Raw genomic sequence first — 22648 nt, 5'->3', positions numbered from 1 at the left:
GAAGAAACATCAAATCCTCAGTCTTCTTGCTGAAAGAATGGAAGCCAGTGGAATTCCATGTACAGAAAGAGAAATGATGCAACTGTTTTATTTGCAAAGTCGGACACTGCACTGAACTGACACGTAAGATCCACATTTATTTATAAATTGCTTCATTTGGAAAGGAGTAATAAAAAATGTATGTAAATCTGCTACTTATCCTGTTCTACACCCTGCACTATACTGTTAAACAAGTGACTTAAAAGAGAACCTACATCAGGAAATATGTGTTGTTTTTTTTTCATTTATGCAATTTAGGATTTACGCAGCTTGGAAGAAGAGGTAAATTCAAACAGCAAAAGCAACAATCCAGCATGTGTCATGAACTTATTTTCCTTTTTGAGGGACAGAGGGACAAACAGGCGAGTTTGCAAGAAAACGGAGCTGGCAGACTGAAGTTAAACTTCCAAGCTGAAGCACTTGGTTCTGTTAGGCTCCTTTTATTAAGCTAGAGCATCGACTGCTCATACGCTTATATAGTTGATTTGAGTAACAAGGCAATTCTGAAAGACCCACAGAGTTCTCTATATGGTATTTAACAGCAAACTTAAATCTAACCCCCGCTAGTTCCTAACAGCTGCTTCCAAACCTGAGCCATAATTCAGACTGGAGGCTCACTCAACCTTTGGCACGCTTGAGAAAAGATTGATGATCTAAAAAAAAAATGGATGTATCATATTCATGGTATCGGAAGTTGACCTAGCATTACTGTATCTATATTGTGGTTAACATAAAAAGTTACATGTGCAGCAGTGCAACGTGAAGGTTTCTTTTTTCCTTTTCTAAAGCCGTACACAGATAAAATTTTCCACTCGACTACAATATAAAAATTCAAAGGCAGTCAAAGGAGGTTCTGATTTCTTCCACCTAAATAAGGACAGAGCACAATCACCACTTTTATTGTGCAACTATTTTGAAAGCTCTCCTGATATTTTTAACTGTTACTTGGTAGACAGAAACCTAACTTACTGTGCTTCCAGTATTCCTCCGTTCTGTAATGCAGTTTCCTTTCTGTGTCCGTATGACTTTTTCAGGCAGAGCTATTTACCAGTAAGCAAGAGGGTTTCAAAAGTGGAATTTTTATGAGGGCCACAGATCTCTCTAGGAGAGTGTCTGAGTGTCACCTGAAGCATCAGACTGGCGGAAGGATATATATATTTTATATATATATACACATATATATAGAAGAGTAGAAAGCTGTATCAAGAAAACAAGGTACATACTTTAAAACACGGTGGGTATGTTTCAGTACTCTTAGCTTTTTACAGGCATGTTTTCCTAATACGTGACATGAGAAGAGTGCTGCTACAGCTCAATTGTCAGCAGGGGCTCGTACCTTTCTGTGGATGCAGCACGCTCATTTCCCACTTCGTACTTAAATCTACCCCGTCACGTGCACACTTCTTACCCATAAGCAGTTTGAGGCAGGTACACTCACTGTCTCCATAAATCCCATTAAAAAACAAATTCTTCCTTGAAGGATCCTTTACATCTAAATACCACGGCCCGGAGTTTATTATTCAAAAAAGCATTGAAGGCATCCACTAGTTAAAGGAACCCACTGGGATGCATGAATCCCATATGCTTAGACCAACTGAACTGTCAGATAGACAATACTGATCCAAAATGAACAAGCAATACCGACTGCAAGTATTTTTTTAAAGCCTGTTAATCACGTTTCCAAAATAAACTCACCGAACAGTGTGTATTTTTTAAATATATTTATTACATCGCTTACAATAATCTACAGTAATGTTAAATCTAGCGAAACAACAAATTGCAACCAGGATGACATGGTCAAATATGAAACACAAGTACAACACAGTATGATGAAACAATGGCACAAAAATGAAGGTGATTTTCTTCAGCTGATTATATTAAATAAAACATTCATCGGCATTTATTTTTGCAAGTTTAACATATTTTTTTGCTGATAAATCAACAGCTATCTTTTTGGTTTCCTGCATCACATTAATACAAAAACGGTATATTTTAAAAAGCAAATATCCAAGCACTTTTCTTTAAAAAAAATAATTGTATGCATAACTTTGTAAAATCTTAAACTTATGTTGGAAATGTGCCAATATTTACAAGATCATAGTGCAACTAACAAAAAGAAGAGGTCTTAGCACAAACATTGGTAGCTCCTCTTTCACTACAGCTCAAACTCCAAAACACTGTATCGTAGGGCAAACCACAAACTAATTACCTCATGTAACATCAGACAACAAGCACACGCTGAATACAGTATATCTTTTGTCATACTTCACTGCTGAGGGTTAATTTAAGCAAATTCTAATATAATCAACATGCACAAACACGGACACTAAAATGCATACAAGTACGTATGCAGGCTCTGTGTGTGTTTTTAACCCTTCTATTAAATTGTGCGTACAGAACACATGTATCTACATATCCATTGACTTCGGTGGGGAGTTAGGGCACTCAGCCGCCCCGAAAAATCAGGTGCACAGTGAAAAGAGGCAAAACAAGCCAGTCAAAAGGTGTTACTACAGCAAGCACAGCTCGGAGTAACACTGCCTTGTGAACAGAGCGATTTGCTTGTGAGGCATTACACCTCTTTCAAAAGAATGCAACCATCACTTGCTTCCTGCTACCTGCATGTAAAGCTACTGCTGGCTGAGTAACATAAGTTTGTTTTCCTCTTGATAACTCACAAGATCTCGTGCTATCACTAACAGATGAACTGAAAGTGAAGATTAAATTAAGAGCAATCTTGTATTAGGCTGTATACAAGAAAAAGCATAGATGACATTAATCTCAGTATTCATCAAGTGACAAGGTAATTTAGCACCGTAAAGATTTTTCGTTTATTTTTCTACTATTTTTGACAAAACAGGCAACCTGGGTTGATCAGAGGTTCTTTTCTATATTACTGTTAATTAGTTTTAACTTTTAGAGTTGGAGAACATTTTCTGTAACATACTACACTACAGAAAGTTCAAAATGCAGTGCGAAATACACAACTGTAAAACTAAACATTACTGTTTATTTGAATTGTTAAGTCAAACAATCTCAAACCCATGTGTTCTTCAAGACTGTTTAACATTATGTATCCCTTTTTATAATGCACATTTATATTCACAGTATTAATGCCCCAGAATTTTTTATTTTACAGCCTATGGAAATGGCTTGAAGGGAAAGCTAACCAAATGTAATGTGCTGTCCCTGAATTATTTTAAAAATTGAAAAACAATTTTCACAAAGGATTGTGAATGTTAACAATTTTATTGATATCAACAACAACAACAAGAACCAACTTCTAACATTGCATGACTTAACAATTACACTGCAGAGCGGTGCAGTTGATGAGGAGATACAGGTCTGACCATGTCAAAATAACCATGTCAAAATAATAACCATTTCAGCTTTATGGTTAATGTTTTGTCAGTGTATATATACTTTGTGCATAAGGTCCTATCCTTCCCACCTTGAAGTCAATCATGGTTTTGCCACCAACTTAAAACGGAGCAGAACTATGCCCTCGTTTGTACGTGAGATCTCTTAAAATTGTGTAGGATTCCTAAGGGGAACTGCTCAGCAGGGAGAGATCGGTACAGCTCCATCAGCTTGAACAGAGCTGAAGCGAATCCCACAAGATGAACAACTTCCCATCATATATTTTCCCCACATACTCATTTAAAGAAGCCAAATATGTGACTTAACTGTGCATGGATTTCGTAGCCATTAATGTATGTATTTGTGTGTGCGTGCGTGCACAAATGTACACATACACACACATTCTGTGCTTCACATGTGAACTGTTTGTTGCAGAAAAGAAAAAAGGAAAGAGATTAAAAATAATCCAGAAAGTTGCAGAAAGCATTAGGGAAATAAACACATATTCAAAAAGCTCAAAGGGGAGCAAAGCATTCACGATCTATACGAAACTCTTTAGCTACATCATAATCACCTGACAGTAGGCACAAATAATGCAGCATACAGAGAACTATGAGAGGTTCAAACACTATAAAGTTACTTGAGCTATTCTGTTATTTAATGAAGCTGATGAAATCTAGGGACAAACTAAAACCCGTGCTGTTGTGAGTAGAACTACAGCATCATGAAACACAATTTCAGTTTCACCAATAACCTGAAACCTTCTGGTCTTGCTCAAAAGAAACATTTCATTTCTGCTCATGTATAATGGGAATTACCTTCCACACAAAAGGGATCTCAAAGTCTATAAACAGTGTACCTTTTCAATCTCTAAGGGACTTTCATTCCTTAAATGAAATATTAATGATACATATTGCCCCTGAATTGCCCCTTAATACAAGTCATATGTTGAAATGATTAAATGTTATAGGCTAGCATATTCTTTGCAACAGCGTTGATGGAAAACTCGCTATGATAACAATTACTGATTTTTCCATTTTTCTTTTCCACAGCTAGGCAAAGCCACGCCATGCCTGTTTGCTGGCAAGCTGGGCTCTCTGTGCAGAGCAAACATTCTTAATAAACTGCCTTAAGCAGCAGTAGTCTATAAAGAAGAGGGGAGGAAAAATAAAATTCCTGGAATTTATTTTCTTTACACGAAAAAGCAATTTGCAAAAAGTCAGTACGTGTTTTGTTCAGTCTGGTGGAGTTCTCTGAATTTTTGGAAGCTGATCCCAATGCACCTTAACGTAATACAGGCTTCTTGGGATTAAGTAATACATTTTACTAAGACATTCCCTCCTAACAGGCAAAAATGCAAGTAACTTCACAGCTGTGCACTTTTTCAGTAGAACAGGACAGCCCTGTGATCGGAGTATGTGAGGGGGACTGCTCCTATTGCTGGAAGCAGTTTTAAATCCGAAGTCTGAAGCAGGAATGGCAAAACATGCATTTCAAACTGAAATGACCTAACTGCTTCAGCAAACCTGCCAGATGAATGACTTTCCCTCCAGGTGATACTGGAACCAAGTATGGAAAACAGAGAAGGTAAGTTTTGTATTCTGCTGCCCATTTATTCGTTTTTGTAAATATCCTCCATAAAGAAAACAATAATGATACAGTGAAGCCTTTACGTCACATGCCAACACTTTTCAGCTGCTGAATTTTATTATGGACAAATAAGTGTAAAGAAATTATTTCACTGTATTTAAAAGTTGGCATGTGGCAGCTAACCATTTTATTCTATTAAGTAAATTTGCCTGCTTTCAAAATATATTAAATCATCACTAAGTAGATCAAAAATATAATCTCTATAGATTTTTGCTGAGGATCAGAATCACACTAATTTCTAATTCTTAAACGATTAGTATTTAAGATACTAAAAAGAAGTGTATGAAACAGGAACAGTGTGTCATCACTACACTATGGGCTTAAATACAACAGATAAATATTAAAGGAATATGCAACATACAATAGGAAATATTGCTATTATGTAAATTAATGTAGTCAACTAAAATTATCACAATAAAGCAGCAGAAAACAAATAACATTAGTAGATATTTGTTAAGCAACAGGTTATAATGCATGACCTACTTTAACACTAAAGGAGTTTTGCATATTCATGCTGTACAAAACGACCACCTCTAGAAATTATGAAAGCAGAGAAATTAGGTCAGCAGGAGGATGATTTACAACACCGCCATTTCTGGTGCTTTCATTTTAAAATGGCATCAACTGCCTTATTACAGCAAGTCAACAAAAAAAATGTTCATGTCCTTAACATAAGTGAAACTAACCACAGGTTTCTCAGGCAAAATGTGTTTTACCAAAAGGTGTCAACATACGTGTGTCAGATTACAGTGGTAGCCAGCAGGCCCACCTATTTCCTCTTTTAGAAATGCATCCGTATTTACTTGCAACACGAGGATGATCAGTATTTACAGCTCTTGCAAGGTAAAACATTCATGTTGCCTGTGACCACTCATCTGTTTACACTCACCAAAATGTAAAAAGAGAACTTTAACTTTGCTTTGAAAGCATTTACTTTCTGTTCTGCGACCACACAAGATTTCTTCTTTTTCCTTTCACTTAGTTAAAAAGACTAAACTCTGAAAGGAACGAGAGTGCTCCAAATGTTTGTGTTGGGTTCAGACAGCGTGGTACAAGCAGTTTAATATGGCAGGCTTTTTCTTTCCTGCATTTTACCTATTCATTGGTAAGAGCAAAGCATTCATTAACTGTTCGTATCAAAATGAATAAAGATACCTATGTTAAAAACAGAACATATAATCAGTACCTCTGATGATAAAAAGAGTGCTATTCATAAATGTGCCCACTATGGATTTGTGCGTTATATTCACCTTATTCAATCTCCATTGCTTAAAGTGTGCACAATGCTGTTTTGTACTTGATGGGCATATTCAATGGCTCATTCATTACAAATTCTTGCATTAAAATGCAGTGGTAAAGCCAAAAATACCCCCGCACGCTAGAATTAATTTGGCCCCGTGTTTTTAATATTAAATATGCAAAACTCTTTTGTGTGATTCACTATTACTGTAAATTAGCAGCTATTCTCTTTAAAAATGTTAAACCTTCACCAAATCACAAACCATAAACATTGTTCCATTTTCTCTTTTACACTGAGTCTCCTACTGAATCCAAATCATCCGAGGAGAGTGGGCGATACAGGTCCTGTAAGATGAAGTGCAGTATAGATTTGTTTATTGTGTTCGGTTTGTTGCACTGCTATTGTCTAACAATCTTTTGTTACTGTGGACCAGAAGATGTCGTTTAACATAAAATACACATATTCCATATAATCTTTTTTTTTTTTTTGCTTATTTTCATACAATTACTTTTTAGTCAACAAATAGATGCCTGTAAATAAATCTGGAGTTCAAGGTACAAGATATTCTAAGAGGCAATTTTTTTTTCCTTTGATTCTTTCCCATTGAACACTATTAAACAATCTTTGACTTTTTGAGGGAGTCTCCTAATTGTTTGGAGACTTGGCAATATGAATTGAATCTTCCTTTTTTTTTTTTTTTTTTTTTTTTCCAAAATAGAATGTATTTCCCCTTTTGCTGTTTTGTCAATGGCAGTAGGAAAGCAAATGCTTACCTTACATTGCAAGGTAATCAAAGCTTGCCACCCATTGGCCATATACCACGGATCCAGCAGCATTCGAGCCCCGAATGCTGACAGTGAACCCTGCTGTTACCTGTAGTGCACTGACAATAGTATCTTTTTTCCACTTTTGGGGGGTTGTATGTGTAAAACAGCATGTAAAATCCCCCAGTCCTGGCTCTTTCTGATGGTAGCCAAGCAACCAGCTCATGACAGCAGAGAGAGCAAGTCTGAGTGTACGGATCCACTTCAGTTTTCAACACCCACTCTGAGCATCCTCTGAGTGATCAGATAATCCTCAAATGCCGGAGGTGCTAGGGGATGAGACACTGCCCTAGTCAACCTACACAGCACAACAACCTCCCCCAAGGCACACAGCAGCACAGAATGAAAGAAAGTTCAACGAGGAGAAGCGGTTTGGGCTAGAGTACTATCTTTTTAGGGTGAATTCAGCGCAGCTGACAGTTCAGAGAGGTGCTGAGCAGTCACGTGGCTTGCAGCTCTCTGCCTCCCCAGCACCACACAGCCAAGCTCTGCTACCTTTCAGCTGTTTCTGGGCATCCTTTAAGTACAGAACATGTTTACAGAGTACAGCAAAACAAGTTCAAGACAACACCAGCAAGATCTGCAAAATACAAGAACAGGTAGGAAGGGGAAGGCTGATGGAGCCAGCTTTAGGTTTTTTGTTCTTCGTTAATCACTGGAAGATAACTTGAAAAAATAATCCAAAAGCTATTTTATAAAACAAGGACTACCTAAAGTGAATCATTTACAAATTTCAAATTCACAAGGCTCTACATGATCTATAAAGGTTTATGTTTCACTTGCAGCCAAAGGGAAAATAAAAGGGATTTTAATTCCCTTAAATGGGTTTTAGCTACCTGGAGTGCTTATTTTACATGGGCACATGTACATACAGTAAGCCATGGTACATACTTTTGAAAATCCAGTCTTAAACAAATTTCAATTTTGTTGTGAAAAATCCGGACCAAACAATAATTTCAAACAGACAAGCCCATTCAATTTTGAATACAAACTAGCTAATTGCTAAAATTTCTTTTGTGCACGTACAGTTTTGGAGTTTCTAATACATAGTACCAAAAAAAAATGATTTGAGGTTAACAAAACAAACTTTTGAATAGCATCCTCCAGGAGATTGCTTAGTCTTCTGAATATATAAAAAAAATATGCATTTGGAATCTACAAAGAAGATATTTGTAGAACTGACTTTTAGTATTCAGGGAATATGGCTGTTTTAAAAAATCACACACATGATTTCAGGATCATATTCTCTGCCCTTTCATATAGTTTTAAATCCTTGAAAGATTTTTTTTTTTCTGCAAGAACTTTCCTTGCCTGTACTTTGCCAAAAAGCTGTATATCTAAAAAATAAAAAAATAAGGAGAATCTATTTAGTATTTTGCGTATATTAATAAAAAGACAAAACTTGCTAAATGAGTACAACCTTCTTGGCCACATACAACTCAAAAAATCCTTATATACCCAGAATTCAACTTCTCTGTCTGATTAGGCAAGAAGTGCCTAAAGTCTAATTTTTTATCATCCTGTAGGTTGTAGAAAAAAATCCTTATAATAATGGAAAGCAACTGAAAAATCAGATATAAAGTATAAAACATTTCCACTCGAGTTGAAGTACCGACACTGATTACAAGAGAGTGGAAAAACTAAGTTCATAAACTATTACAAAGGCTAATTAAATAACACGTAGGGGATGATCTTATGTGTATTTATTACTGGGATTGCCGTGTCATGTTTTCCGAGTCCTTATCATTAACCTAACTCTATTGTGGCAGGAACCGTGAGCATGTGTGGCATGGTAACTGATTCTACTCAGCTGCTGTAAGCCTGAATTTCAGATGGTTTCATCCTCCTCGGAAATACACAAGTAAGGACATAAAAATTTAAAAACAAGAATCTTAATCCCCTATCAAAAATAAAAATAATTAAGCTATAAGAAAGCATAACTATACTACATAGGGTGCAAGTTTAAATACTCAGAAGCTGAAAACCATAGAAGTTCAAATGATTCCTGTTTCACTTTCAAGTCCTTGTATTACACCCCCGACATTAATCTTTCAAATCCTGCCTTCCCCAAATATAGACTGAATTTCAACCAAGATTATATATGTGACTTTCACTGACTTCTGAATTTATGGAAATAACTCAGCCATGTACATGTGTGAGTGAGAAAGGACGAAACTTCATCTTTTATGTCCTGGATTTGAGGGTCTAAAATTTTATCGGTGGGGTTACAAGAGTACAGTTCTCATGACCGTAGTACATGTATCTCAGCAGCATTCTGGGCTTTATTTACAGGAATGGAAAGCCTTGTGTCAAAGGCCAGAATTTATTTTTTTAAAGGTTGAATGATGAAATGTCAGTAAGAGGAGCGATCCCTATTTTAAGTTGCCTAATGCATTCCATAATTAGAAGGAATATTTTCTTTAGAAAAATTCTACCATCTGTACTATTTTTGCAGGTCTTTACTATTCACAGGGACAAATCCCTTAGCCTACAGCATTACCTTGCTTTCACGCCTCTGAATTCAAAAACATGACTTCCTTCCTCTCACCTGTATTTCCCAGGAAAAACACTGCCCAGACCCCTGAGCATTCAGAAGTACCAAGCCTACAACTCCCTCAAAACACTCAGATGGGGATGCTGAAGAGCTGACTGATCACTGACATTTAGGGGAATCAGGCTATGTTAGAGCCAACATTCCCTATAGTTTTCCAGACCCAGTACTACCAGTGGCATCCCAAGTGGCATGAGAGCCCAGGCACTCTTCTGATTCAAACCACATAGAGAGAGGGGCAGAGAGAAAACAAATTACAACGTTGAGCTGGCTTTCCCAGTACCCAGCATCTTTTAAGATCTAAAGCAGCTGCTCTCTCAAACTCCATGTATAGAGAGAAACCCAGAACAGTCTGAACCCAGGTGAAAACTTCAACTTGAGAACACAGATCAAGCAGCCAAGGCTCTTCTTTTGGGCAGGGGGCAGTGACACCTCACCTCTCAGCACTTGGGGACAAGAGGAGCGGTGAGATCAGTCTCCTCTTCTGAGACTATCAAATGATACCAACTCTTCAATAATCTCCAAGGGAATAAATCTGCTCCTGTAGCTGGCTAGTCATCCCTGTAGATAAAGTGGCTGAAGACAGCAGAATGCTCTGGGTTCAAATTTGGTTTCTGACAATATGGTATCTAATATAACCTGTCTTCTAAAAAAATTTCATCAGGTACATACGAAAGATGGCACTAAAACAGAACAAAATGCTATTTAGACTGCCAACACAACAATTTTAGATTAGTAAATGCAGTTTAATATTTTTTCATGCAGCTGATTTAGTCATTGGAATATGTTATGACCTTTAACAACACAATCATATGTTTTGGTATTGAACTTCTAGCTCATTCACTTCACAAAGTAAACATGAAAGGAACTACATTAATTCTCAGAGCATTTGTAAAGTTTCTATCCCTTAACTTCTTAGCAGAAGTTTGTTTTGTGTGTTTTGTAAACTAAATAATACTACGCCCATGCATTTTTATGTAACTGTATTCCATGTTTCTGCAGGACAGGGTTTTTTCTTTGTTTGTTTGGTCTAGAATAAAGTCAGAGAAGCATGAAAGGTCCCCTACTGAGGTCAGTGGGACTGGATATGAACATCTCAGAAGAGAATTCAACTCTCAAGCAATTTATTCTCTCTCCTGTAATTTATTTCAATACTTTTTCTCTGCACACTTAGCAAAGTAATTATGTTACCACTACACAGCCCTGTGCATCCGTAATACTTCCACACAGGGAGCCTGGACAAGATGAAGCCCATCTGCCTCAATCCTCACATTTTCAAGTCAGAGACCTTGTGGACAAACACACCTTGTGTCTAACGGTGCTGACCACATGGTTCCCACTCAGCCATCTACAAATGTTAACAGCAAAACATTTCTTCAATGCGGAAAGAGAAGCATCAGCGGTGAGGAAGGAAGCTTTGGAAAGTTACTAATGAAAGCAGACAGCCTTACAGCAAATGAAGATCTACTGTATACTGATATCATCCATCTTAACAGACACCCTTACTTCACCCATGTATAATTCATTTGGAACTTTCTTCCCTCTTCAGTAACTTATTCATGATTCATTAACAAGCCTTGAGAATAAGAGCAAACAGGTGTGGAAGACACTGTGTTCAAGATTTCGGTACCTACTTACCCAACTGTCATTTACATCTTAACTCTCTGTGTACCAGACAACGACACACGACTGCCCCAAGGCTCCAAGCTGCCACTCCTGGCTACCTCTATACTGCAAGATCACCAAGTACTTCCGAGTCAGCTCCCAAATCTGTAAGCAATCTACAGTTCCAGCCTCGGATAAGACATGGGCATGCACAATTCCTCAGCTTCCTGATAGCCACGGGACAGAAAGGAGGGTACACAGGCCAGAAGGAAGCTGTGCCATGCTCCAGCTATTTCTGGTCTGGGTACCTGGGGAATCAGGTCTGCACCAGCCCCTACAGCCAAGCAGTGTCAGCACAGTATGTAATCCCTTATTTAGAGAGACACAAATCGTCTTTATTTAAAAATTAAAAAGGCAGAAAAAGCCATGTGTTCAAACTCTGTTTATAAACAGAAGTGTGAGACAGAGCACTGCCTTGGGGAATCTTTCATTGAAAACTGATCACAGTTTAGGAAATAGCAGAAGAGAAGACACACAGACATCTGTCCCATTGCTTTTGAACAAATACAATTAATTAAATCAGCATGTGGAGCCTTTTGGGTTGAACGACTAAAATTCTGTTAGGGCATTACAACAGTAACATAGGTACTACCGTAATCCTGGATGTTTAGGTATGCTGTAGATTATCTATACATAACGCTAATGGGAACCTACAGCTGCTAACAACTCATCCAGCAAAGTGACTGACAAGTCTCGTGCTGCCTCATTAGGCTGTGTATCACATTATTTTACCTTGCTTCAAAATCAAAGCTGTTTGTAGGTTTTACAAGTGATATAATGCCCGTGGTAAACAACAACAAAGTCTTTGACAACATGAATATTTCCTTTCAGTTGAGAAATGTTTGGAAATAGACACTAGAAACAAAAGAAAGTTTTGTAAAAAAGAAGAAAGATAATCCCCTACTTTCCCTCAAGGATAAACCTATTCCCGTAATACTTAGCATTTGGACAGACACAGAACTCTTGTATCCCACTTAATAATGTTGTACAAACACATCAAGGACCGTAGCCAGGTTCTTCCACCCTACATCTCTAAACACAAGGTATCACTGGGGAGAAGGTTATCTGATAATAGCTATGCTCAACTCTCCCCAGCCATACTCAGAAATCAGCTTCCTTATTTCCTTACCCTCTGTTTCCGTAGGCTTCCTGGGCTGGTGGGAGATGGGCTTGGAGACTTCCCAGAGCGGGGAGTAGAAAGTTGGCTACCAGGGGTTCCATTCACTAAAAGGACAATAAATTGAAAAAATAAATACAAGGCATTATTAAAAGCAAAGGAACTGTTAAATCAAGATATCTCATTCCTTCTCATTCTTTTTTGAACTTTTTTTTCATGTTTTAAACATTAAATAAGGTAATTCATAAAAGAACTGCTTCCTCAGAGTTTTGGCTCATGAAGCCAATTTTTATATGGAGTGCAAGCAAATAATCAATGAACCTGAAAAGACTATTTACTCAATGACAGAAAACATGTTTTCTTAAACTGTATTGTTCCTGTGCTTGAAAGTGATGGAGAGCAAGGTGCTTTGTTAACCTTAACAGATATTTGCTATATTTAAACCTTTTTCATTCAATTTAGTTACAGCCTCAAGTGCTACCCACCAAGAATAAAAAGCAGTACTGCTTGCAAGAACAAATCAACTGTTTGCTGTTCCTCTCTCACTCCTTTGAAGAAATTTTTGCATTACCATCTGACCCAACCATCACCTCAGCCTTAACCCAGAAGGGCTTTCTAGGTCTAAATAAATTGGACGTAACCTCTCAAGTCTGACTTACAGCAAAGCATCACTTTCTAAAGTAAGTCAGTTCCCTTCAGCTCTGGCAGTGCTTATAATTGTAAAGCATCTTTTGCATGCATGTGACATTACCCGTTTAATTAACAAAACAATACCAGCAGAGGACAGAATTCTACTACAAAGTAATCACACAAGAGGCTATCAATTATGTTCACACTGATAGAAACACTAAAAAGCGTGTATCACGTATCTATGTAAATATTCTTTAAACAAGCCACTATTCTATCACAGTCCAAATCTATCAGCATCAGGAAAAACAGAATATACAGTTAGACTCCCAAATTCTGAATCTCTGGAGTATATTTACATAGCAGGATATCAACAAGGCATTTGACTTACCTTCTATGAGTTCTAACATGGACAAAATCTTACTGTTTAACCTGACAACAGCAAGCAGAATTCCTGCTCTCTGCTAAGCCAAGCTGTAGCCAAACTGAGAAGCAATGGGATTAGTTAAGGATAGCTAGGGCTGCTCACAGAGTGAGCTGAATGCGATGCAGGATTCATAAGCAGAAGCCTTTTCTGCGTAAGGCTGACGTCTTCAGAGCAGCAGTGGGAGGTGCAGGTGCTGTCTTAGGGCTACATCAAAGGTGTCAATTAAGCATAATGCTGCTGCTTCACAACGCTGAGCCACCGCAACCCCCACTCGCTTTCCACGGAGCCCCGAAAGCCTAAGCAATTTTATCTGCTGTGCACTGAATCATAACGAGGTGCCTTTGGGGGCAATATACCAAATGACTCATCTGGAAATCAAAATGACAATAACTCTTGTAAAACCTTGGCTGACTGGCAATCTAGCAAATGCTAATTCCTTTGGATAATACAGTAGGCATTTTTAATGGCTTTTCCTTACTTTTTACATAATACATTGTTCTCACTGCCTAATAGTGGGCCTGCACATTACGAGAAAGAAACATACCACACATCAATATATAAAATACACTATACTGCACGACTAATGATGACCCCTCAACAAAGATTAGGTGCTATTAGTGATTAGATCTCAAAATCATTTTGTGCAAGGCACTGTTTAAGATAGAGGTGCAGTGTTTTGTATAACCACAGGAACAACAAGAAATGGTAATTGTATTTAAATAGGATCCTTTTATAGAAAACCATTCCACTCATCCAGGCTACAAACTCTCTTTGTACAGAGGACAATGGGCTGTATATAACAGAACTGATTCAAATGCTGTCCAAAGTGTGTGGGGGAGAGCACAAGCATATGGACACATTCACTGAAGGGCATCTGATATTCAGCAAAAAAAACAACAACACATAGGTCTGGCCAACTGTACGATCTATGACTAAACCCAAAGTCATTAGCAATTCTTTTGAAAACAATTAGGAAAAGGGATACGGGAAGACATCAAAAATGAGCTTCTTGGAGTCTCAAAACTTCTGAAGTTTTTATTAGTGTTTCTTTTAAACAAATTTGGTATGACTTACAAACTAATACTAAACTACTGCTATTCACATGGACCCTGACCTCAAGACCGCTACTGCGTAGTAAGACTTGTGCTCTGTATTCTCTTTAAACCAAGCTGATTTTCTTAGTATTGTTAAAAAATTAAGATAACAGATACACTTTAATAAACTTTTTAGCACTAGGCACAGGTTCCTGTTCCTTATGGATTGACTTCTTCTCTATAATTTCCAGGACTATTTTTTTCTCAATTATTTTTTTTTCCAGTTGCTACTGCAATTTTTTGTCCTGAAGAGAGAAACTTGAGGCTACCAACTGAAAACAAACAAATAGATGCAATGGTGTCTTTGACTTGATATATTTCCCACATGTACCATGTTGATGAGTAGTTATTTTAGATGAAAACATGAAGTAGTATAATCCCTAAAAATTACTCACTTGCCACTATCAGAGCATCCAGAGTGCTTAAGCTATGCTCCAATGTTCTCCCCAACTGCATTTATTTTTTTAAAAATGAAAATGATGATAGCTGTTTTGGTTTTGTTAGCTGTCTGAAATAAGTGAAATCAAGAGGAAAATAATGGGCCAAGGCCTTCATGAAATTAGTTTGCTCACCTCCTTATCCATGTCCAGATACAAAAGTGCAGAGTACCTAAAAAGCCTATCAGGGGTTTTGTGAGCATACAAGGACTTCCTAAAGAGAGCTGTTTAGGAAACTAGAGAGCTGACAACTAGCTTCGGGGAAGAGATCCTTTTTACCAGTCGCTAGGTAAGTACAGTGCAGGCTTCTACATTTGAAGTAGTTCTCCACCTCATTTTAACCAACTTGCTGTTGTGGAACAAGCTGTATCATCCTGAAGCAACTGTCTAAAACATCTGTTCAATGATGTACTGGAAATGTCCACTGCAGTGTAGACTTCTAAAGTCAGGCAAGATAAATCCAAACCCACGCATTTAGAGGACTGGTATATAGTTGACACCAAGCAAAATTATCAAAATTTTCCTCCCCCTACCAGTTTTGATGGATTTCATACCAAGCACAGAACTCCACTAAACTCTGATGTCCTAAGGCCGTTAGAGGTCTACACTCGAGTCAACCTGAAAAGGGACTTGGGTGATGTGGGCTCTGCTGCCAGCTCTCTATACAATTCTGCACAACATCTGACCTAACTCAAGTCATCCCGATCGTTCTTCTACTTAGGCTTTAAGTTCTGGCAGAATGAGCTCTCTCAGCATATCATGTTGTCTGTCTTCTGGATGTTCTGCATATGTAGGGATACACATTTTTATTATTCCTAATTAACATAATGTTTAACACAGAGATCACAACTAGGAAGAAAAGGTAATTCCTAATAATTCCTCAATCTACTGCAGTGGTTCTCTCCTTTTTTTATCTCCTCATTTATAGCCTGCTGGCCATTCCACCTCCAACTCTAATTTCTTAAAAATTGTTAAATTAAATTTGCAAATTGAGTTGATATTTGGTGCTGTGGAGCTGGAAAACGCTGACTGAGATCACCTTCCTCAACTCCATTTACAGTCATGACACTAGTCTTACATATTCACCTCATGACCAGATAACAACATGGCGACAAATATGTGAATAAAATCTGTAATATTTTATAATAATGCATTTCAAATAAGTATTGGAATATACTCTAAACCGTTCCAAAATCTATTTCTGTGCATTCTGCTCTGAAAATTCATTCTTGTCCAGTATCTGCACTGCATTTCTCACTAGCTGATACAGCACATGTTCCTCCAGGGAATCCTGATGTAGATAAAGACATATGAAATTGGTAAATGATAAGAGAAGAGCTTATGTTGTTGGTATTTTATACTAATCATTAAAAAAAAGAAAGTTTTATCATTTTACTTACATGAGAAGAGCTCATGAACTGTAAAATCCACAAGAAGAGGCTTGACAGGTCCTCACAGGCTGATCTCCACAAGTGTCCACTAAGATGGCATTGCTACCTCAACCTCAAGTCAGCTATGTCCAAACTATCAAGCACAGAAGCGCTGAAGACGTAGACATTGCAGACATGCCCAAGACCTCAGAAGACAAGACGAGATTTCCTTGATAATACAATTCCCTGCAATCCAACAGGATTTTCTTGTTGCCACGGAAGGTGGCTACGTACCTTCTGTTGGATTTTGCTCTGCATTTCATCAGAGATGTCTATGATCTTGGCAGTTAATTTCACATAGTGATTAATCTAGACAGCACCTACGTGTAACGTAAGATTTAATGAAAATCTCTCTTTTGAACTGTTTTGCCTAATTGGAAAGATCAGGATTCTCAAATTAGACTATGTGAATGGAGTACCAACTTTGAGGACGTTTCTTTATACAGCATTTAACTTTTTCATCCTTTAAAAGGGTCTAGCCAAATCTATTTCTCCTATTGACTCTTGATTTTTATTATAAGCTATAAAATGATAAAACTTTCTTTTTTTTAATGATTAGTATAAAATACCAACAACATAAATAAAAAATTAAAAGCAAGCCAGGATCAAAGTAAAAATCATCTGGAAATCCCTGGGTCTGTAGGATGACTCCATCACTCCCATGGGTTTGTACTCCTGGCTTCGGGAAAGTTTTGTTTCAGCATATTTATTACAAAAGCTGTCAGCTGAGTACCTGTAATAGTGTGAATAAAAACATGTGACCCTGCCAGAGATAATATGATATGTCATGTTCCTTCCTTTGGGATCTAGAAGACCTTCTTGAGTCAGGTGGCTGAAGAAGAGTTGTTTCTGGATAACAGCCGAAGGATGAACTATCAAACTAAACGAAAACATATCTTTTTACAAAGGAATACATCTACTTTTTTTTTTTTTTTTAATAGCTGAGAAAAGTACGAGCATCTGCTCTAGAGAAGCTTTCAGTAAGATCCAATTTCTATATCCTGAAACACTTTTTTCTCTAGGGAACATCTACAGTTTTGATCAGCTTTAGTTTGATGTGTAACTCCACAATGTCTTTGCCCAGATGTAGGTTTTTGTTTTTTTAAAAAAAAACTAAATTAAAAAAAAAAAAAAGCCCAGCCTTTGGTAATACAACCTACTTGAGACATTCTTCACAAACATCCCCTTTGTCATTCAGAATTGATATGTATCATTCAAGGTACTCTTGAAATACACACTTCTCGCACTAAATAACCAAAATTCTAAAATAACTCTTCTTAGCATCAAACCTGAGTCACTGTTACAAATAATATTTCAAGCATCTGAAATATTTTGGGTGATAGTTTGAGGGTAACAGGAGAAAGTTCAGAGGGAAGGAGAAGTGAGAAGGAAGTAATTTTGAAGGACATGTTCAAACTGGAGAAAAAAGAAAAAAAAAGTAGTTGCTTTTTTTTTAAAGCAAGTCCTGAAAACCATAGTTAGGATTTTGGAGGCTAAAAAAATAATTCATTTGAATGCAGTAACTTTCCTTAATTTAACAGACTGAGGATACAATAATTCCAGCTGCCTCATGCTGCTCTTGATTTGATTAAAAATAATGATCATGAAGAAGTAAGCATTGCTCTCTTCAAATCCATTACCTCTTCACCTGCATTGAGGCTGCCACCAGTGGTGTTAATTGATAGCTGGACAGAAGCCGACAGCTACTGAATAGCTGTCAGACGTTCCTAATTTTCAGTCACTGGCAATGGGCTGATACCCGGTCTAGCTGAAATTCAACATCTCTTTTGTCATCTCCTTTCCTGAGTAGTATTTGATGCCAACAAAAAACATCAAAGGCCTTAAGAAGACATCAGTAGAATTAAACAGAGGCAGGATTATCTGTTGCACTTGGAGCCAGACTTTAGCCCTCTGTCTGCCTGTGAGGTGATGCTGCCGTTCTCTGCTTCTCTTCTCTGTCTTCTCTGTTCCCCACTTCTCTTTAGACTGAAAGTGTTTTGAAGCAGACAATATCTCAAATGTATTTGTGAAAAAAACAGAAAGCAATCGTCCTGCAGTGAGATTTCTGTCTCATGCTGCTATTTTGAAGCACTCTCAAATGTAAATAAAAAACTGAACAAAACACATAAAAATAGAGAAGTCAGCCCGTACCACAGATCTTTTACTAGCTTGCATGTACACTTTTAAGAAAAAAAGTCTTCTGTGTTTTATATAAATATAGGATTCATCTGCTCTCAGGTGCGAGGGAGGCTATCAGGAAAATAAAAGCATACTAAACATATGTCATCTTAAAAAAGGGAAAAAAAAAGGCAAGGCTGAAAAAGAAAGCTGAACATCACCTATGTGAAGGCTTACAGTTCTCTTAAATATGTCAAGAAATGGTGTAAAAAAGCAGATGCAGCTTTTTGCTCATTTTAGATTGCATAGCTCAAAGAAGGGTGAGGAGCATGTGTCTCCCGTTCCTTTATAGCCGGACTTGTATTTCCTCGTCCTGAATACGTATTCCTGAAATATATGAAATAGATTCCTGATTTGAATCTGCACAGCACTAAGCCCTGGTGTAGCTTCTGGCATTGCTAAGTGTCTCCCTCTGCAACCCTGCAGCCTGCCCTCTACAGTGTGTCCTCGAGCCTGTGGGGCAGCATTTTTCCTTGGTCCCATGCTGTTGTTTTCATCTCCTTGCACCTGCAAAGCCCAATAGCGGCAATGGCAGGTTCAGGGCTTTCAGGCTTGCTACTTGATGGTTCTCTGGAGCAGTGGCTGGCAGCTCACCAAGAAAAGGGGACTCAGCATCCTTTGACTGTTCCCATACACAGTCAGGGACCACCACAAATGGCAAGTGTTACGCATTAGGGGCAACAGCCCTTCCAGCAGGATTTTCTCTAAAAATCATTTGTTAACATCACAGAATTTGTCATTTGTGGTGGTTTTACCCTTCTGGGCAGCTGAACTCCACCACAACCACTCTCTCACTTCCCCGCCCTCAAAGGAAAAGGGAGACAAAATATGATGGAAAGAGCTCAAGGGTTGAAATAGCGACAGAGAGATCACTCCACAATCACTATCAGGGGCTAAGCAGACTCAGAACAGGGAGATTAATATAACTTATTACCTATCACTAGTGGACCAGAACACTAAGAAAAGCAAACTAAAAACACTGCCTCCCCCCCCCACCCCCGCCTCCATCCACCCTATTCTATGTCCTCCCCCTGAGCAGCACAGAGGATTGGGGGCTGCAGTCACTCCCTGACGCTTCATCTCCGCCGCTCCTTCATGGTCACTCTCTGCCCCTGCTCAACGTGGGGTCCCTCCCATGGGATTCTGGCACCCCCAGACCCCCTGCTCCTGCGTGGGCTCCTCTCCACGGGCTGCAGCTCCGGCCCGGGGCCTGCTCCTGCGGGGGCTCTCCATGGGCCGCAGCCTCCTCCAGGCCACATCCACCTGCTCCACCGGGGGCTCCTCCACGGGCTGCAGCGTGGAGATCTGCTCCATGTGGGACCCATGGGCTGCAGGGGGACAGCCTGCTCCACCAGGGGCCTCTCCACAGGCCGCAGGGGAACTTGTGCTGCGTGCATGGAGCACCTCCTGCCCTCCTGCTGCACTGACCTGGGGGCTGCAGGGCTGGTGCTCACTCCCCTCTCCCAGCCGCAGTTGCACACCATTTATTTTCCCTTTCTTAAATCTGCTCTCCCAGAGGCCCAACCAACATCACCCATGGCCCAGCTCTGGCCAGTGGCGGGTCCCTTTGGAGCCAGCTGAAACTGTCCCTTATCTAACATTGGGCAGCTGCTGGGCTCTGCTCACAGAGGCCACCCCTGCAGCCCACCTGCTAATGAACCTTGCCATGTAAACCCAATACATCTTCAAAGCACCAGTTTTGGTACAATAGTATTTCTCCAAACTTACAGGTGTGAAACTGAGACAGAGACATTAAGGAAAAACAACCAACCCACCAGCTGGTCAAACCACAAAACTACCCCCTTCAATTTCTGTAAGCAACTTCAGAAGCTATTGGGACAAATGTGGGCAACTCCATACTGCTATTTGCTCAGAACAAGCACCTCATGGACTTCAATGCAATTTATAAACATTTAGTTCGATCAAAGTTAGGCTTAGTTCACTTATCATTTGTAACTCTATGCCAAAGAGGGGGGAACAGTTCCTGAGGATATTTAGGTGCTTAAGCCAAAGCAGTCTGTTCTCATTTCCTAGCCTCATTTACACACCCATTTCTCTAACAATGTGTAAACAACCCAAAGACAGTGCCTTCATTAACTCTGAAAATGATGAATTCCTATCTGCTATCCTTTGCTAGAAGAGAAGCAAAACAATATTGACTACCTACATCAAAGATTATGACATACTATAGATGCATGTAGCAGAGAATTAAAGGTAACTCAATGATATCCCTTCATTTTAGGATTTTGACAGTTTTAATATCTAACTTCGTTATTTTTACATTTCTGAACATCTATACAACATCCTTGTTTTTACCTGTGTGGTTATCCATGTGTATTATCTCGATAGGGGCAAGAATTGATGAGTAAACCAGGCATCTGATCCTTTTCCTTAGCAAGAATGTGCAGACTTTTAAGAATGCCGTAAGAACCAAACGAGGAATCAGATTCTTTCTAATTAGCAACCCATTCCTCTCTATATAGCTCACTTGTTTGTTTTTTTAAAGGGCACACAATCAATAATACTTTCTGCCTACCCAGTATTACTACTTTTCTCAACTTGCTGCTTTTTACTACACAACTCTTCACAAAATGATACAGCTTTATTTTGGAATGTATATATATATATATAATATATGTGTATATATATATTGCCTGTGATTGGAGCAGAGAATCAACTCTTTCTCAACTATTTTTTATGTTTATACCTAATGAGAGAAAAACCCCTGACAGTAGTTCTTTGCTTTAAAAAAGTATTAAAAAAACAAAACAAAACAAAACAAAACTAAAAGCAGTTTAAGAGCACAGAATAAAAAAATACATATATATAATTAGCAGTAACAACAATACAGCAAAAGTGTACCTTTTAGATATGTGCATTTAGGAGCCTCTCTTAATAGTGAGATGCTTAATGTAAACAACATGGAAAAAATCATCTGCTCATATGTGCACTAGACAGTAATTTCTATAGTCTGCTACAGTCACATGTACATAAAACCAATTACCAGACAATATTTTTAGGCTTACTGGACAGCAGAACAGTGAAATCTACATTTTCTGTACTTCATGGGATAATTTTATTTTTTATCTAATACCTGAAAGCAGGTGTTTTCTTTACACTGTTGTTTTTTAGTGAAGAGTCTAACATCAAACTGTATATTTAAAAAATCTATTCATTTCTGTATTTTAATTTTTATTTTTTTAATCTCTCTCTGCATGAGATTAAGATTTACTCACATTTCTCCTGCATTTTCCTGTTACTATTTGGAAAAAAAACCCTCTAACATCCACACACCAAATAGGGCCTCCCTTGCTAAAGTTTAATTTAACTTTATTCCAGCAAGCTACAAAGAAAGTAGCTTAAAAAAAGTTCAAGAGCTAGTCTGTGCACCTCTTCCTCACAATTCATACTTATTCCCATCACCTCTTTTCAGGCTTCTCTATTTCAGCTGTTCTTAGGATGCGTGGGAGGCACACTGCCTCCTAGCTTCGCTACCCACATATGCGCCTCTGTCTCATTGTGTCTCCCCCACTTTCCTCTTCCCCTGAGCAAGGATGTCTTTTTTATCAGTTTACGCTTCTTGTGAAAATATGGTTCCAGTTGGTCAATACTTCCCCTCTTTGAAACCATCTAGGACCATCTGGGCAGCTGGACCATTCTGATCACTACCTCTCTTTCCCCTAAGGACATTACGGTGCTGGATGCAGGTAAGAGACAGGTCCAGTATGATGATCACTTCCCCAGAGACAGAAGACGTGAGGCAAGAAGTAGTGAGGTGGTTCTCAGACAGCTCTAATGTCTGTCTCTTGCAAAATCTGTATTCACAAGCAACGCTGCAAATGCTGGATTGGGCCTACTTAACTGGCTCATATCAAATATTATTTGTATTTGCAGGCAAATTATACTGGCAAGTTGTCTAATGTACTTTTGTTTATTTATTTGTTATGCTTGGGAAGAAACTGCAGGAGGGAACTAGTCATAAACTACTTGGTGGGAGAAGCTGCAAAAG

General features: G+C 38.5%; 1 protein-coding gene across 3 annotated transcripts in view; it reads right to left on the bottom strand.

Annotated features, from left to right (window-relative positions):
- DCLK1 (doublecortin like kinase 1) overlaps nucleotides 1-22648 on the bottom strand; it is a 239195-nt gene that overhangs the window by 52850 nt on the left and 163697 nt on the right. For 2 of the 3 annotated variants that reach the window (XM_035542884.2, XM_035542886.2), the window contains exon 6: nucleotides 12459-12553. In XM_035542884.2, coding sequence (XP_035398777.1) covers nucleotides 12459-12553 — 95 coding nt within the window. Of the gene's footprint in view, nucleotides 1-1747; nucleotides 6634-12458; nucleotides 12554-22648 lie in introns of those variants that run through there. The other variant, XM_035542885.1, reaches the window with a different exon arrangement.

Source organism: Cygnus atratus, chromosome 1, assembly GCF_013377495.2.
Source record: "Cygnus atratus isolate AKBS03 ecotype Queensland, Australia chromosome 1, CAtr_DNAZoo_HiC_assembly, whole genome shotgun sequence".
Taxonomy (NCBI): Eukaryota; Metazoa; Chordata; class Aves; order Anseriformes; family Anatidae; genus Cygnus; species Cygnus atratus.
The sequence above is the reverse complement of the archived record's forward strand: the minus strand, read 5'-3'. Positions and strand labels throughout refer to the sequence as shown.